Raw genomic sequence first — 15028 nt, 5'->3', positions numbered from 1 at the left:
TAGAACTGAAAGGGAATATTTGTAGTATTTAACTAAACTAATCTCAACTGAAACACTGTCTTGTCTGAATAAAAACGATTCTTTATGTTTCTTGGACATTATTCTTTACGAACAATAACTTGAACATTGGGATAGAGAATGGATCAAAGTTTTCATAGTGCGAGTTTTTGCAGCAAAATACGAATGCTGTCAGGTCATGGCGATTTACAAAAGAAGCTTTGTTTACAAAAGCCATGCATGAGGTTGGCTAAGGAAATATCCATGCATGAGGTTGCTACCTTACTTGGTTCTGCTTAGCCCATTGCTGCCATTGCTGTTCCTCTTGCGGCACAATGTTTTGCCTCTGCAGCCTTACCAGTGCCACGGAAGTACCTGTATACTCTCTGTAAGAAAATGGGGGCAAAAAAAATGTAAAATTAATCAATAATGATGTTAGAGATCCATGGTAAATCGAATAATCAATGCAGCAGGAGTAGGTGAATTTGAGTGTTGATATCAGACCTGAAGGACCCAGATGCTTAACAGTGTCTCACCACAGAATAATCCAAACCCAATGAAGTAGAAGATCTGCACAAAGCAAAGTAGAAATCGATCTGGTCAAGGCTGCAGCATTACAAACCATGTTCTATTAAGTTCTGCTGTCAATCAAGACTTGAAGAGAAGAAATGATGAAACAAAAGATTTTAAACGAGTTGAGAATGTTGAGGCTCAGGGTGTCTTTACCCCAACAAGAGCATCTTCCTTGTTCATAAGATACATTGCACTCAGGATTCCCCTGCAGCAGCAGCAGAACATTAAGTCATAATCAAGAATCAACCTTTCAACCCAGAAACTTGAGCTCGAGTTTATTGCAACAGTAAAGAGGAAAAAGAAATAATTAATCCTTTTTGGTTCACACCATCAACTCCGGTACTTGAGACCATTGATGATGTTACAAATAAAGACAAAAGGGCCTGGCAAGTTCTATCAATTTGAGGAAGGCTGGAAATTTTAAGGAACTTACGGCATTGATAACCCCTGATATATTATAGGAGGAGCAACCGCAGCATAGATGCAGAAGCAGATATGTATCTGCAAGCAGAAAAAATGGTATGAAATAGCTAGGAAGCTACCAACTCTTGGGGGGAAAAAAGGATCACCAGATACATAAAGTACATTACCATATAAAATATGAAAAACCATCCGAATTTAAACGCACTGTCTTTCCTGCAAGATGATCATAAAGTGATAAGGTCTACAGAATGAAGAACATCACTCAAATTTCAAACGAAAATGATCAACCAGGTTTTAGTACCTGCAAGCGCGATAAAGTGGACGATACCACAATATATAGGCTCCTGGTACCCCTAGCATGAAATAGATGACGGCGAGGAACCAGATATATATGCCTGAATGAAAATGTTCTAGGATTAAACACACAGAATCTAAACAACAGATTATAATGGAAAAACAAGAAGCTTTCTAATCCAACCTTTCCCTTTGATGCTTGCTGTGGAAACAGCTATGACATTCCAGAAAAGGCACAGCACCAATCCTGCATAAAATTACCATTCATCATTCTATCCTGTTTGCATCCTAGGCATCCTAGTGCTAATCAAATTTGAGCTGTGCATTTGAGAAGACGCTTACCTAACAATGACGAGAAAGCTACATATTGCATTCGATGTAGATAATTTGGTATCTCATTTGCAATATCATGGTGAATGATTGGGAAAAATGGTGGCCAATTTTTCACATCTAGGAAAACTCCAGCTGCAAAACAAAAAGAAGTTAAACTCTATGTGTTTTGCTTAATTCCCTTTCTGACAGTCAATCATCAGTGCCAACACTAACAGCTAGGGCTGTTTTTAGGATAATAGACTAATTATTCACTTAACTCGAAGAAGCTCAAATACCCAGAAGGAAAGACCTGCAAGACTAAAAAAAAATAAAATGGCAAATGCAGGTTACCTCGTGCTAGAGCTTCTTCTTTCCTTTTAACTACCTGCATGCCCTCAAATGAAGCTGATGAGTTAGAATTTTCGACAAGGGCAATGAATGATTCACCTAGTGCTTAAGGCCATTGCATAAAATCTGTATCTTGCTACTTGTATATATGTTCCACATGATAAATCAAAGTTTTAGCATGCTCCAAAAATCATTAGTCTATGATAGTTTAGAATCTACATTCATTCAAAGTTTTTAACGCATCTGCAAAGGTATTACCTCCTCCCTCCCCCTGATTTCAGCTTCCTTGGCCTGGAGTTCTCTCTCTTTCTGCTTTAAATTCTACATTTTAAACAGGGTATGATCAGAGAAAACTGAATGTTCAGTTTAAAGGCATTATATAAATAGTAAGCATATAACAAACTCAGTTCCCCAAAAACCAGAAACTTGGGTCCTAATTTACCGTTGCTTTATCAAGAGTAATGTCAAGGGCTGGATTACGATCATAATTGTAGCTGGCAGGTTCAGGAGAAAGAGCTGGAAGCGTTGAGTGTGAATAATGTGTAGGATTCTGGAAGTTCACCAATTATCCAAGCAAATCGTTGCATGGAAAACCCAAAAAACCAAACAAAAGATTACAAGCTTACAACATATATAATCACCAAAACCACCAATGCTCTTTAAAGAAAACGAACCAAAGATCAATTTATTGTTGAAAATCAAAATTTTCTTAATTCCAACTCCATTTTCCGTGATCAAAGAGTTGTTGGGATTCAAAAGTCCCAAGTAGATTATGCACGAATAGATAATTGGTTGATGCATGCTTGAATTACGTGCAAATATAAGTCAGCCAGCAAGCTTGTTGCATGTAAAGAAGCATAATCCTACTTTTCCATGCATACATATATACATATAGTCGAGAGAAACGAAACTTACAGAAAAGGGGTTGACTGCTTCTTCCTCATCAAAAGGGTTCCTATCTCGGTTACCAGCCATGATAGCTTAGGTCTTTCTATAGAGACAGACCAGAGGTCAATTTTAGAAGAAGCGAGAAATGCAAGTTAATTTGTATAAGTAGCAATTTGAGTTACAGGCAACATTTTCTTTGCGGAGAGAAACGCTCTTTATATAGAGAGAAAAGAAACGATTTGAACTGATTTGTCTTCATTCAGATGTACCATTTCCGTTGACGTAAAGTGAAAAGGGTGTTCAGAATTGAGACGGGCGGCAAGAAAAGCAGATAACATAGTATAATTTTCTTGGCTTTTCTGAAAGGCAACGGATTGATCGAAGAAACCTTATGTTTTATAGCTTGTTTCATTGTTTCTGTAGGAGAGTGACTTGGAACTATCTGTCATGTTATTTCAAAAGAAACACATGGTCTATTCTTGCAAGCGAGCAACCTTGCCTATGTAAATGTCGTAGCTATCTGGAGCCATAAACTAATATTTTCCAAGCAAGTCAAGCGTAGAACATTGTTGTGGCCATTATTCTCTTGTACATTATCGTGTGACAAGGACCAATCTTATAGAACCCAAGTAGATATAGCGTTGTCTGATCTGTCTGTCTTCTATGGAATTGAAGTATTAATACAGTTCATCTCTGTAAGGAACACAGAAGGCCTCGATCGTTCTCTTGTACATTGTCGTGCGGCAAGGACAAATGAATGCAATCCAAATCCAAAGTAACAAATACAAACATCCAAAGGTATGTAACAGGAAAAATACTGCATACAGCGCCATTTCATCACAGAACTGAGAATTCAAGAATAGCATTTAATTTCTAAAACCCTTGAGCTTGAGCTTGATTTACATTAAGTAGAAACCCATTACACACATTGGGTTGTGTTAAATTACTTGACCCAAAAGTTTTAAGTTGTTTATTGAGGCAAAGAATGGGTTTTAATCTCTTAATCTAGAGATGATGATCAAATGATGGGATTGCTCTCTTGCATGAATTAACTCATATATATATGTATAGTTTATCCGAATTAATTGCAAAAAAAAAAAAAAAACCTTGTATTGCTAAACATATTAGACAAATTCGGAAGCAAGGGAACACAATTAAGAGGATTTCAAACTATGAAATAATTATGAGCATCCATCCACCAAAGGCTAGAGGAACTAAAATACAAGTATAGATGAGAGACTGCTGTATCTGTGTGTGAAGAAGCCAAACCAACGTATGGAACCAGCTGCTTGGTTAGGTGCTGAGTTAAAAACTTAAGTTTGGTGACGTTTTATGTTTTCTGCGCCTTTGATATCTTACAAATGGATCCACCCAGTTCTTGTCCTCTTCTACCGCTTGATTCCATCGCTCTTTAAAGACTTGAAGCTCCCAAGTGGATTGCCTCCGAATTCTGCGACAATGTATGACCTTTTTTAGCAATCATTGTACAGGCTTATAGAAGAATCTGAAGACGATCATGTCCCACAAGGCCATAATCTTTTCTTTCCTTTTTGGATTTTTCAACTGTATTCATTCATGGAAAGAAGCCAGGTAAAAACTCCTGCTACAAGGCAATAACATCGATTTACACATCCAATGCGATAAGCATCAAAGATCAAACTATTGAAAACTGTCATACGGCTATCAAGAAATATGGAACTGAAAGGGAATATTTGCACTCCTTAACTAAACTAATCTCAAATGAAACACTGGCTTGTCTAAATAAAAATAATTGTGGTTAGTGTAAAGCTTTAATCTTGAACATTACATGTTGAAAATGAATTATCAAACAAACAATAACTTGTACATTGGATTGAAAATGGATCAAAGTTTTCATAATGCAAATTTTTGCAGCAAAATAGCAAGCTGTCAGGTCATATCAATTTACATCTCCTTCTTACAAGCAATCTCAGGAGTCTTAATCTGGTTCCTTTAGTAGATTGGGTAATTTGCCTTTGCAGCCTTACCAGTGCCACGGAAGTATCTGTATGCTCTCTGAAAAAAAATGGAGGGGAAAAAAATGTAAAATTAGTGATGTTAGAGATCCCTGATAAATCAAATAATCAACGCAGCAAGAGTAAGTGAATTTGAGTGTTGATCAGACCTCTAGGACCCAGATGCTTAACAGTGACTCAACAAAGAATAATCCGAGCCCAATGAAGTAGAGGTTCTGCACAAAGCAAAGTAAAAATGGATCTGGTCAAGGCTACAGCATTACAAGCCATGTTCTATTAAGTTATGCTTTCAATCAAGACTTGAAGAGAAGAAATGATATATGAAAAAAAGATTTAAAAAGAGTCGAGTATATTGAGGCTCAGGGTGTCTTTACACCAACAAAAGCATAGCCGTCTGTAGTAAGATACACTGCACTCAAGACTCCCCTGCAGCAGCAGCAGCAGCAGAATGTTAAGTCATAATCAAGATGGTATGGAAAATGAAAAATCGACCTTTCAACCCCGAAACTTGGCCTCGAGTTTATTGCATCAGTTAAGAGGAAAAAGAAATAATTAATCTTTTTTGGTTCACACCATCAACTCCAGTACTGCAGATCATTGATGTTTTTACAAATAAAGACAAAGGGCCTGGCAAGTTCTATCAATTTGAGGAAGGCTGGAAACTTTAAGGAACTTACGTTAATGATAACCCATGATAAATTATAGGAGGAGCAACCATAGCATAGTGGCAGAAGCAGATATGTATCTGCAAGTAGAAAAAATAGTATGGAATAGTTAGGAAGCTACCAACTCCTGGGGAGAGAAAAGGATCACCGGATACATAAAATACAGTACCATATAAAATATGAAAAACGATCCAAATTTAAACGCACTGTCTTTCCTGCAAGATGATCATAAAGTGATAAGGTAACAGAATGAAGAACATAATTCAGTTCAAACCAAAATGATCAAAGAGGTTTTAGTACCTGCAATCACGATAAAGTGGATGATACCACAATATATAGGCTCCTGGTACCCCTAGCATGAAATAAATGAAGGCGAGGAACAAGATATTTATGCCTAAATGAAAATGTTCTAAGATTAAACAGCAGAATCTAAACAACAGACTAAAATGGATAAACAAGAAAGATAAGAAGAAGCTTTCGAGTCCAACCTTTCCCTTTGATGCTTGCTGCATAAACAGCTAAGATATTCCAGAAAAGGCACAGCACCAATCCTGCATAAGATTACCATTCATCATATTTGAATCCTAGTGCTATCAAGGATCATTAGTTTTTTAGATATTTACATTTCAAAATTTATGTTCAAGTAAAATCCAAATAATCAATCTGAGCTGTGTATTTGAGAAGGCGCTTACCTAACAATGTCAAGAAAGCTACATATTGCATTCGTTGTAGATAATCTGGTATCTCATTTGCAATATCGTGGTGAATGATTGGGAAAAATGGTGGCCAATTGCTCACGTCTAGAAAAACTCCAGCTGCAAAACAAAAAGAAGTTGAACTTGTTGCTTTGCTTAATTCCCTTTCGACAGTCTATTATCAGTGCCAACACTAACAGCTAGGGCTGTTTTTGGGATAATCACATTCTCTTTTTCAACAAAGAAATTGGCATTGCAGATTTAAGAATAAAATCAAACAGAGACTAATTCAGTTAACTTGAAGAAGCTTAAATACCCAGAAGGGAAAGACCTGCAAGACTTGAATAAAAAATGTAATGGCAAATGCCGGTTACCTCGTGCTAGAGCTTCTTCTTTCCTTTTAACTTCCTGCATGCCCCCAAATGAAGCTGATGAGTTAGAAATTTTGACAAGGGCAAGGAAAGATTCACCTAGTGCTTAAGGTCATTGTATAAAATCTGTATCTCCAATCACTAGACTATGATAGTTTAGAATCTGCATGCATACAAAGGTTTTAATGTATCTGTAAAGTTATTACCTCCTCCCTCCTGATTTCAGCTTCCTTGGCCTTGAGTTCTCTCTCTTTCTGCTTTAAATTCTACATTTTAAACAGGGTACAATCAGAGAAAACTGACTGTTCAGTTTAATGACTCTATAAATAGCAAGCATTTACGAACTCAGTTCCCAAAGAACCAGAAAATTGGGTCCTTTACCGTTGCTTTATCAAGAGTAATGTCAATGGCTGGATTGCGATCATAGTTGTAGCTGGCAGGTTCAGGAATAAGAGCTGGAAGCCTTGAGTGTGAATAATGTGTAGGACTCTGGAAGTTCACCAATTATCCAAGCAAATCGTTGCATGAGGAAAACCCAAGAAAAAACAAACAACACATTGCAAGTTTACAACATATATAATCACCAAAACCATCAATGCTTTTTAAAGAAAACTAACAAAAGATCACTTTATTGTTGAAAATCTACAAGTTCAGATGGCAATCCTTAATGAAAATCAAAATTTTCTTAATTCCAACTCCATTTAACGTGATCAAAGAGTTGGGGTTCAAAATTCCGTAAGCTTGGTTGATCATGTACGTAAAATACAGGGTATAGCTAATTGGCTGATGCATGCTTGAATTACGTGCAAATTTAAGTCAGCTAACAAGCTTGCTGCATGTAAAGACGCATAGTCCTACTTTTCCATGCATACATTTATACATATAGTCGCGAGAAATGAAACTCACAGAAAAAGGGTTGACTTCTTCTTCCTCGTCAAGAGGGTTCCAATCGGGGTTACCAGCCATGATAGCTTAGGTCCTTCTATTGAGACAAACCAAAGCTCAATGTAGAGGAAGGGAAATACAAGTTAATTTGTGTAGTGTGAAGGCAACATTTACGGAGAGAAATGCTCTTTATATAGAGTGAAAAGAAACGATTTGAACTGATTTTTCCTCATTCAGATGGACCATTTCCGTTGATGTAAAGCGAAAAGGATAATGAGAAATGAGGAGGACGGCAAGAAAAGCAGATAACATCGTATAATTCTTGGCTTTTCTGTAAGAGAGCGACTTGGAACTATTGGACATGTTATTTCTAAAGAAAACACATGGTCTGCTCTTACGAGCGAGCGACCTTGCCACTGCAAATTTCTTAGCTGTCTGGAGCCATAAACTAATATTTTCCAAGCAAGTCAAGCGTAGAACTTTGTTGTGGCTACCATTCTCTTGTACATTATCGTGTGACAATTGGACTAATCTTACAGAACCCAAGTAGGTATAGTGTCGTATGATCTATCTGTCTTCCATGAAATCGAAGTATTAGTACAGTTCATCTCTGTAAGAAATACAGAAGGCCTTGATCTTTCTCTTGTACATTGTCGTGAAGGACAAATGAATATTTCTTTCATCGCCTTCAAACCCGAATCCAAAGAAACAAATATAAACATCCAAAGAATGTTTCGGACAAACTAAATAACTAGTAGGAAGAATGCTGCATATACGGTGTACAGCTCCATTTCATCACAGAACCATTTCGTACATAAAATTTTAGGTTGTTACATGAGAATTCAACAGAGGGTTTTAACTTCTAAATCCCCTGAGCTTGAGGTTGATTTACATGAAGTTGAGACCCGTTACACACTTTGGGTTATTTATTGAGGCAAAGAATGGGTTTTAATCTCTTCATAATGTAAATTCTTAGCAAGACAAAAAGGGAAAACGAAGACTTGTATTGCTAAATATATTAGACAAAATCCGAAGGAAGGGAACAAAATGATGAGGATTTCAAATAATGAAATAATTATGAGCATTCACCAAAGCCTAGAGGAACTAAAATACAAGTATAGATGAGAGACTGCTGTATCTGTGTGAAGAAGCCAATCTAACGTATCCAACCAGCTGCTTGGTTAAGTCATGAGTTAAAAAACTTTTTAAGTTTGGTGACGTTTATGTTTTCTGCGCCTTTGATATCTTACAAATGGATCCACCCAGCTCTTGTCCTCTTCTACAGCTTGATTCCACCGGTCTTTAAAAACTTGAAGCTCCCAAGTGGATTGCCTCCGAATCTGCAACAGTGTAAGCCTTTATTGGCAATCATTGTACAGGCTTATAGAAGAATCTAAAGACAATCATGTCCCACAAGGCCATAATCTTTTCTTTCCTTTTTGGATTTTTCAAATGTATTCATTCATGGAAAGAAGCCGGGTAAAAGACTCCTGCTACAAGGCCCTAATATCAAGCGCCACCTCTCTTTCATTTACACATCAAAAGCAATAAGCATTGAAAACTATCATATGGTTATCAAGTGGTATCACCTAAAGCTAAATTGCCAGTTTGAAGCCAAGTTGCTGTTTGCCAGCAGTAATAACTTCTCAGAACAGTTGTAGAAAAAGACACTACATAGATCATACTTTCTTATTGCACAAGGGTTCAAACGGTATGTGCTTTACCACATATTTATCAAATTATTAGAGACAGTTATCCATCCCTACCATGCCCATCACTTCTTTCATTTATAAATAAAAGAGAAGAGAAAGCAAACACAAGGAAGATCATAAATTAGGGGGGAAAAAACAATAGTGCTGTAACCACATCAATTTCTTATCTAATCAAGAGAATGTCTCCTGTACAGAGCTACTGATATAATGGTGAATTGAGGGATTACTAATCTCACCTCAGTTCGTAGATCAAAACCTGAAGCCCCAGGACTCTGCACATAAGTAGGAAAATCCATTAAGAAACTAAGTGAATCACAATATCTAGAACAGTATGACTGCCTGGATGAATCTGAAAAGAAATCTGTTGCTTAACATAGTTTACTTTGATGATAGGAAATGACTCAGTGCAGAACAACGATAATTGAGACGAAATAATATAACATGTTATGAAGGCTTCCAACTATTGAAAGAAACAAATTAGGAGGAACTTGAAAGCCAATGATATGCTACTTTGCCAAATTTTGGCAGCAAAATCAAGAATTAGATCACCTTTGGATGGGACAAGAAATTGTCCAGACAAATGAAATATATAGGGCTATGGTTTCAGTTTAGATACACAACAAATAGCTAATAGAAAACAAGAGACCATGTCAGTATAGTCACACGGTGTTTAACACCGTAATAGAACTTAAAGGAATAACATTCTCTATGCTTGTTAATGATTGCCGTTAGCCTCCTGAGAAATACCAGCAAATTAAGATGATAGATATGCCTTTTTCTTTTTCTGGCAAAGAACGATATGCTGTTTTGATGGTGTCAAATTGAACCACCGGATCGCAGTCAATAGAATAACAGAAACAAATTAAATCACGCAAATAAAACAGAAAAACAAGGAAGGGAAGGAAGCAAAGCAGAACCTTTATTGTTGTCGTCATTGTGGAATGCCCACTCCCACCCAAACTTTGAATACCCTTATGAACAATGTACTCACTATCAATCACACCCACCTTCTTTGAGCGATCACCCTGATCATTAACATATGTATTAATTATAAATATTCAAAAAAAAATTATAAAGATTATATTTCTCAGCTGTCCACAGAATTATTTGTTCACTAGAATGAAAAATGAAATGAAATATAAAGAATGAGTAGTCGACAAGGCTAAAAGGGTCCAAAATAGCATCAAGCGAATCTTGCACAGAAACCTTACCTGTGCACAATATCCAAGTTTCATATCCATTCCCCATCCATGAACAAGATCATTCTGAATGAAAATAATAAAAAGAAAAGGGCTCGGTATTAATAGAAAAAATAAACAGAAAACAAGAAAATGGTACTTGATATGATACATATGTCTGCTGCAAACTAAGAGAAAAGGAAAGAGTAGCTCATTTTTAAATGCAAGGCAGAGAATCAACACTGCCATCATTAAAATTCTATGTAGAAATGGTAGCATGCAAGATGATCACCTGTATGAGATGCCATGCACAATACCAGGCCGATCTTGAAAACACAGGAGCCATTCCCTCCACAAAACTACAAAGTTAATATGAATAAACCAAATTACTATTGACTGATCAGACAATGCCGCTAAATATTCTTCAGATGTTCATCAATTGGTTATCGTCAGTCTCATCTACTGGACAGTCAGGCAGCTTCACCAACCCATAAACAGATGATCTCAGATGGAGTAAAGAAGATGAAATGGTAGCAAATCCTTTTTAGGGCATAAATCCAAGCAATTGTCCATGACACTTAAGTTACCAAGTATAATGACAGAACATAGGACACTTAGATTGCTCAGTTTATCAAATCTTTAAAAGGTTTTTGTCATTAAATTGGTTAAAAACATTCTATGATGCTACCAAGCAATGTTATGATAAAATAACTCACCCAGTGCATGGTGGCCCCTCACTTGCACTCGTACACTTTGTTTTACCTCTGAGGTCATAGACTCTCCTGTGCTTGCCAAAACTTTTCATGTAAGTATACAGATAATAATGTGTAACTTATCAATAGTCCGGAGAAAAGGACCATCCCATTCACCTATGAAACTTCTTCATTCTTGCGCGGATAGTGATTCTGTGGTGTATTTCTGTTGAATTTGGGTCTAAAGCTGGCTGAGAAATCTCCAAACCTTCTGCTTTCACAATTTCTAGGTACCTGGAGAAGACATTCCAATTAATAAAATTGTTTAGGTTTTCCCCAGATGAGAATATGTTCCTGTCATTAAGCAACAAACAAAAGCCTCATAAAGCACAAATAGTAACTAAGGAAAGATTGAACCAAGAGTTGAGAAAACCAGAAAGGAGCTTATATTATTGTCAAATACCACATAATATATCTAAGCACAAGAAAATCAAGATATTGCAGGTAACAGAAATATCATAAAACCTTATACCTTCCTGGATCAAAATGCTGCACTCCCAAATCTTCATCCCAGAGGAATATGTAGTCATAAATAGACACAACATCTGGATGTAGAAAGCGCTTTGCAAACCACCTGAAAGAGGGAAGAGATCAGTAAGCGTATCCAATTAAAAGAAAAAGTTATTAATGTGCTTGTCGTTCCAGAGTCAGGTAGACTTAGAATCACCATACAGAAGTGGCAACAAGGACAATGATCATTTTGGCAATTTGATCAGGGAATTCCAGTAGACAGACCTTATTTTTTACAGTAAGTCCCAAGTCAGAAGACTCCAATTTAAAATGACTCAAAACCTTATTTCCCCAACTACCCTATTGGTTGAATTATGAAATGGGTTACATTTTGAATCCAAGAGATAAAATAAGTTAACTCATCAGAAACTACTTACGTGAGAAACTACAATTTTGGCAGTCTGTGCTCAGATATACTTCAAGCCAAGTATACAAATCCAACATGTTTCACTAGACAAAGAACAAAAGAAATCCTTTTACCAACAATGAGTCTTACCACTTTGTTTGGTTATGAGCTACTATGTGAACAGCTTTGTCACCCCACTCAAGATCCAACCATCCATCCACATGACCATCGTAATGGAATAAAATAATGGTAAAATTCTCTGCAAGAAACTGAATTCAACAAAATTAGGCAAAGAATGTGCAGTTCATCAAATTTGAAGGTCAACAGGACAAGGTGCAATACCTTTTGCACAATATCATCAACATTTTCTTTTTGCTTGATACCAACAGGCATTGCCAGCAAGTTCTTATTCATGGTAACATTAACCTGCAATAAAATAGCCATCCAATTGCAAACAATCTGATCTTTTTGCAAGAATAGCAAAAATCCAGCAGATAAGTACAAAATTCAGTAGACCTGTTAAGCCTACCAAGATCATCCATTACTTTATCCATTCAAAGAGAAAAGTAAGGAGGAAGAAAACCAAAAACAACAAAAAAATAGTTGGCTATGGGCTACATTCAGATCTTCGCATACGAATTCATGCCAGCATATAAAAGGATTAGAATCTCACCTTTGACCGCAAACTGCTCCTTGACCATAGAGGCCTTAGTTCCAAATCTGAATGAGCATGCATGATGCCACGAGGCAAACTTTTTAATTTCCCAGAAGGCAATCGATAATCCTAGACAAAACATAATACGCAACTCAGAAGTCAAGAAAAAAATGATGATGAAGGAAACGCATCCAGACAGAGTACCAAGGCCAGCACTTAATGAATAAAGAACTACAATAACATTAACTTATACTGAAACATAGTGTGAAGACAAACCAAGGAGAAAGTTTCAAGTTCTACAAATTCAGGCATCAATAGGAAAGAAAAACTGATTTTGCATGATATATAATACTTAAACACTTACCTTTACTGTTTCAAAAGGGTGCAACTTTGATTCCATCTGACAATAAGAGAAAAGAAGCATTTAAGAAATATCAGAATATAGCTTTAACAAGCCTCAAAAAGGTGAGTCATTCATTCTTCTGAATAATCAGACACCTTATTCCACTCAACCAATGCCACTGAGGAATTACTGGGCGTGTTGACCACTACAAGGTCAGGAATAACGAACCTCATGCTCTCCTAATTGTAAATCAAAAGCAGTAAAATCTAGAGAATAAGGGGAGTTGATATACCTCTGTCTCATGGTATTGATAATTTGTGGTTCTATACACAATGAACAACATAACTGCACAAATAACTCCCATAAATGGAAGCTGCTTCATTTTAAATCCGCAGTTTCCCTGCAACAGCAGCAGACATTTAGAAGCTTCAAAAGTAAAAATGCTATGAAAACTTCTACTTTTCAAGGCCTTCAGACTTGAAGTAAAAGTAAGAGCATACCCCTTCAGATAAAGCATTCCTTTTCTTGACAAGCGCATCCCACGATTCAAATGTCTTCATAGACAATCAAAGCTTTTATATTGCCCTCATAACAAACTGCAGGAAATTGCATTGCAAAGAGAAAAAAATTACATTAAACGTTTTCTAGGTAAAGGTAACAATTAATAAGCTACTGACTTAATTTTCTACTGAAACCATAAATCAAATTAACAAAAAGACCCAGTTCTTCATTTTGATCCTTATTTTATTTTTGATTCAGCAACTGACATAAGGAATTGGAAGCTGGAAAAGGAAGATAAAATAGATCAAAACCTGAGAAAAGGAGATGGAGGAGAAGTGATGAAATAGGTGGAGCCATTAAATAGTAAAACTAAAGAGGGTCCTTGCTAAATAAGTTGAAGCATGTGCGGGTCTCAAAAGGGTAAAAATAAAAAATAAAGCTTCACAATGCCATTCTAAATTCGGAAACTAGACCGACACCCACAAAATCTAGAACAGAACAGAATCCCAGTTACAAAGATTTAACAGCAACCAGAACTTTTCCTTCAATCATCAAAACTTCACAATAACTGTTGGAAATTAAAAAGAAGAAAAAAGAAAATCAAAGAATGAATGGAGCCTGAGATTAAAGGGTCATTTGGATTATGAGAAATTAAAAGAAAATCGTTGCCTGAAACAGAAAAAATGAGTTGTTTTGAGTATTTGTTAGATCTAAGAGTGCAGCCATTACTATTTTAAGCTCCCGGTAGAAATGTAAACTCGAAAAGAAATTTTTAAAAAAATGAAAGAACAATACAAAAGTTTCGATTTTTAGATTGAAAAAATAAAGAGAAACAGGATCGAAGTGAAAAAGAGAAAATTCCCATAAGCTAAAACAATCTCTATAAGCTTGAACCCCAATTTCTTCAATGACAAAAAAAAAAAAACAACCGCAAGAAAGAAAGAATAAGAGAAGCTGTATAAGCGAAAATAAAGTTCAAAAAAACCGGATCTTGATCCACCATTGTCTTAAAGCGTAAACAGAGGAGAGATTATAGAATGCATTACGGACCTTGGAGACTGAAAGGAAGCGAGGTGACTGATCGAAAGCGGAAGCTTAGGACAAATGTCGGTCGTCCGCTTCAATAAACCACAATGAGCGAATGAATCAAGCAAAAAAAAAAAAAACAAGAGAGAAAGAAATAGGAGAACGAAGGAAAGAGTCGACGAGGAAACGAAAAAGGAGGAAGCAGCGCCACGTTTCAAAGGGGCATGCAGAAGTGGAAGAAGAAGAAATGAAAAGAAATTTTGGGGTTCTTTTGTTTTTGCCTGTCTTTTGCATCGGGGGTCTGGGTTTTAGCTTGGTTTTATATAAGTTGTCGAGCTGCGGATCGCCGACGACTGCCCCTGCGACAGCTCCCTCTCCCCCTCCCAATTACTCTTTTCTTTTCTTTCTTCTTTTAATATATATTTTTTTTCTAGTTTTCATGTAACAACAGAACAGCTGCAACCAACAATGTCATCGTCTGTCTCACTCAAACCCTTCTCTTACCCCTTTTCCATACTTACTTCCTTTCACCATCTCTCCCTCTCTACGTTCCTCTTATT

At 36.5% G+C, this 15028-nt stretch overlaps 3 protein-coding genes across 3 annotated transcripts; all 3 read right to left on the bottom strand.

Moving 5' to 3' along the window:
- Nucleotides 294–2922, bottom strand: LOC18596923 (secretory carrier-associated membrane protein). The gene is made up of 12 exons (XM_018122858.1): nucleotides 2863–2922; nucleotides 2390–2497; nucleotides 2206–2268; nucleotides 1951–1984; nucleotides 1630–1752; nucleotides 1472–1534; nucleotides 1295–1388; nucleotides 1161–1206; nucleotides 1004–1071; nucleotides 724–775; nucleotides 502–567; nucleotides 294–383 (listed from the first exon to the last, which is right to left on the bottom strand). The coding sequence occupies exons 1-12, from the start codon at nucleotides 2920–2922 to the stop codon at nucleotides 294–296; spliced, it is 867 nt and encodes a 288-aa protein (XP_017978347.1).
- On the bottom strand, nucleotides 4718–7526 carry LOC108662586 (secretory carrier-associated membrane protein-like). Its single transcript, XM_018123261.1, has 12 exons — nucleotides 7467–7526; nucleotides 6942–7049; nucleotides 6767–6826; nucleotides 6564–6597; nucleotides 6187–6309; nucleotides 5983–6045; nucleotides 5795–5888; nucleotides 5664–5709; nucleotides 5507–5574; nucleotides 5204–5255; nucleotides 4979–5044; nucleotides 4718–4869 (listed from the first exon to the last, which is right to left on the bottom strand). Exons 1-12 carry the CDS (start codon nucleotides 7524–7526, stop codon nucleotides 4807–4809), a joined length of 837 nt encoding a protein of 278 aa, XP_017978750.1. The 3' UTR covers nucleotides 4718–4806.
- Nucleotides 8418–15028, bottom strand: LOC18596922. The gene is made up of 15 exons (XM_018123247.1): nucleotides 14493–15028; nucleotides 13442–13537; nucleotides 13234–13341; nucleotides 12963–12998; nucleotides 12617–12727; nucleotides 12286–12369; nucleotides 12094–12212; nucleotides 11560–11661; nucleotides 11205–11321; nucleotides 11052–11117; nucleotides 10628–10694; nucleotides 10369–10422; nucleotides 10075–10182; nucleotides 9394–9429; nucleotides 8418–8785 (listed from the first exon to the last, which is right to left on the bottom strand). Exons 2-15 carry the CDS (start codon nucleotides 13499–13501, stop codon nucleotides 8651–8653), a joined length of 1203 nt encoding a protein of 400 aa, XP_017978736.1. The 5' UTR covers nucleotides 13502–13537; nucleotides 14493–15028; the 3' UTR covers nucleotides 8418–8650.

This window comes from Theobroma cacao, chromosome 6 (genome assembly GCF_000208745.1).
Source record: "Theobroma cacao cultivar B97-61/B2 chromosome 6, Criollo_cocoa_genome_V2, whole genome shotgun sequence".
Classification (NCBI taxonomy): Eukaryota; Viridiplantae; Streptophyta; class Magnoliopsida; order Malvales; family Malvaceae; genus Theobroma; species Theobroma cacao.
Note: the sequence above shows the minus strand (reverse complement) of the source record. Positions and strands in the feature narration are given on the sequence as shown.

What these genes read in the sequence shown, in the direction of transcription:
- LOC18596922 (XM_018123247.1), bottom strand. Translation starts at nt 13,501, where the DNA reads ATGAAGACATTTGAATCGTGGGATGCGCTTGTCAAGAAAAGGAATGCT. An exon ending in ACCCTTTTGAAACAGTAAAG is followed by an intron (nt 12,728 to 12,962) that starts GTAAGTGTTTAA and finishes TGTTTTGTCTAG; the next exon opens with GATTATCGATTGCCTTCTGG. An exon ending in AACTTGGATATTGTGCACAG is followed by an intron (nt 10,183 to 10,368) that starts GTAAGGTTTCTG and finishes GTTAATGATCAG; the next exon opens with GGTGATCGCTCAAAGAAGGT.
- LOC108662586 (XM_018123261.1), bottom strand. Translation starts at nt 7,526, where the DNA reads ATGGCTGGTAACCCCGATTGGAACCCTCTTGACGAGGAAGAAGAAGTC. An exon ending in CTGAAATCAGGAGGGAGGAG is followed by an intron (nt 6,598 to 6,766) that starts GTAATAACTTTA and finishes GGGGGCATGCAG; the next exon opens with GAAGTTAAAAGGAAAGAAGA. An exon ending in CCACTTTATCGTGATTGCAG is followed by an intron (nt 5,710 to 5,794) that starts GTACTAAAACCT and finishes ATCATCTTGCAG; the next exon opens with GAAAGACAGTGCGTTTAAAT.
- LOC18596923 (XM_018122858.1), bottom strand. Translation starts at nt 2,922, where the DNA reads ATGGCTGGTAACCGAGATAGGAACCCTTTTGATGAGGAAGAAGCAGTC. An exon ending in AAATCAGGGGGAGGGAGGAG is followed by an intron (nt 1,985 to 2,205) that starts GTAATACCTTTG and finishes GAGGGCATGCAG; the next exon opens with GTAGTTAAAAGGAAAGAAGA. An exon ending in AGCAAGCATCAAAGGGAAAG is followed by an intron (nt 1,389 to 1,471) that starts GTTGGATTAGAA and finishes ATTTTCATTCAG; the next exon opens with GCATATATATCTGGTTCCTC.